The sequence below is a fragment of the Palaemon carinicauda genome, chromosome 21 (assembly GCF_036898095.1).
Source record: "Palaemon carinicauda isolate YSFRI2023 chromosome 21, ASM3689809v2, whole genome shotgun sequence".
Classification (NCBI taxonomy): domain Eukaryota; kingdom Metazoa; phylum Arthropoda; class Malacostraca; order Decapoda; family Palaemonidae; genus Palaemon; species Palaemon carinicauda.
The window spans coordinates 10716375-10718615 of record NC_090745.1 but is presented as its reverse complement, the minus strand read 5'-3'; the positions used below and the strand labels follow the sequence as shown (position 1 = coordinate 10718615).

Below are 2241 nucleotides of genomic sequence, written 5' to 3'. Positions count from 1 at the left end.
GGGATGAAAATTCCGTATGTCGGCTATATCAATGTTTCCCTCAATGCATCAAATATTCTGTAAAATTCCTTTCTGAGCCTTCCACGTTCCTTTTTTTTATTTATATATTTTTTTTTTATTTTTTTTAAGAAGCAACCTCTTCAATGGGTATTGTCCTTCGTAGTGGCAGAACTGAACCTTAATTTTTCTTTTTTTTACTTTTTCATCAAGGAAAAGCATTTCTTCCTTTTGATGAAGGTTTTAACTCAAGTTTTACAATTTATAATTCAGATGAGTTAACAGAAATAATCATTAACAACCTTAATCATGACAATTAAATAAAAAATTACGATAATAAAAAAATGACATCTTTAGGCTTTGCGTTTGGATATGCAGATTGTATGGTCAAAAGTATGGTCAACCAGTACTTCTCAATAGAAACCAAATTAATTATACATATATGTGGGTATATATATATATATATATATATATATATATATATATATATATATATATATATATATATATATATATATATATATATATATAAAGTATGTGTATGTCTGTATGTTTCTACTGGAGCTAGTTCGTATCTGAATGTCTATACATGAAGACATGTATATGTGTGTGTGTGTGTATATATATATATATATATATATATATATATATATATATATATATATATATATATAATGGAGAGACTTGAACCAGGGAGTGAAAATAAACAATGGAAACCGATAGATAACACTTATCCAAAAGAGACGTTAGGCCATTTCGGAGAAGATTCCTTTTCAGGATCAAAAAAGAAAATAAAATTGATTCCCCAAAGTTTCACTCTCTGCCACACCGAAGGATCTTGAGGAGGGGGAGCGAGAGCCAACCATCTTCCTTAACTTGTCATTTGAATTCTAGTCCAGAACTCGTCTCCGGCTTCAAGGATTTCCTCAGATTTCCTTCAGCCGCGAGGAAGAGGTTGAAGGGTTTTGGGGGACCTTCCACAGACCACTTTTCAGAGATAATGCCGAACAGAGAATAAGAAATTATTGTTTCCGTTAATAACAATAATCATTATTATCATTATCATTATAATTATCATAACTATTATAATTATAATAATAATGATTGTTATTATCATCATTATTAATATCATTATTACTATTATAATAATGATAATAACAATATCAATAATAATAATAATAATAATAACAATAATAATAATAATAAATTTATTTTATTATTATTATTATTATTATAATTATTATTATTATTATAGCATCGATGGACGTCGAGTCTTTGTTCACCAATGTCCCTGTTGACGAAACCATCGACCTAATCGCCGACAGAGTCTACAGCGACGAGACGACACCGGAATTGAACATCCCAGAACAAGCCCTCCGGACCCTCCTTGCCATCTGTACTAAGAGGGCCCCCTTTACTACTCACCGTGGGCACATGTACCTGCAGAAGGATGGCGTGGCGATGGGCTCGCACTTGGCCGTACTCTTTGCCAACTTTTACATGGGAGTTGTAGAGGAGAGGGTATTCTCCCAAGTCGAGTGCCCCCTCGCTTACTTCCGTTACATTGACGATACCTTCGTCAAAGCTACTTCCACCGAAGCCATCGAGAACTTGATGAGGACCTTCGAGGATAACAGCGTCCTCCACTTCACCCTTGAAAACAGCGTCGACAACAGCCTCCCGTTCCTGGACCACTGTCTACACCAAGTCTACATATCTCGGCATGTGTCTGAATGGCGAGAGTGAATGCCCTGCCCGCTACAGGGCCTCGACCATCAAGGCCTTTGTACGCAGGGCCTTGTCACACTGCTCGTCATGGACAGACACCCACAAGGAGCTGGAAAGGGCCGCACAGGTCCTCATCAATAATGGCTATAGCAACAAGCAAGTCCAATGTGAAGTGAAGGCAGCTATTGACAAGTGGTATGGGTCCTCTGCGGTAGAAGGGTCCGACAGCGCCAGCCAGGGGTCCGACAACACTAGAGATAGGTCCGACACCTCCACCAACGGATCTAGTGATATTAAACTTTACTACAAAGGCTTCATGCACGCAGAATATCAGCGGGATGAGAAGGCCATCAAAGATATCATCACCAACAACGTGTCACCTACCGACGAGACCACGAAAGTGAAACTCATCATCTATTATCAGACTGCTAAGACCCGCAGCTTGATTATGAGGAATAATCCAGCGCCCCCCGATAACGACCCTCTGAGGAAGACGAATGTAGTCTACTCTTATCA

At 37.9% G+C, this 2241-nt stretch overlaps 1 protein-coding gene across 1 annotated transcript; it reads left to right on the top strand.

The window, feature by feature from the left end:
- The first annotated feature begins 1257 nt into the window (after positions 1 to 1257).
- LOC137615546 (uncharacterized) lies at positions 1258 to 1743 on the top strand. Its single transcript, XM_068345456.1, has one exon. It carries the CDS (start codon positions 1258 to 1260, stop codon positions 1741 to 1743), a length of 486 nt encoding a protein of 161 aa, XP_068201557.1.
- Positions 1744 to 2241: the final 498 nt, after the last annotated feature.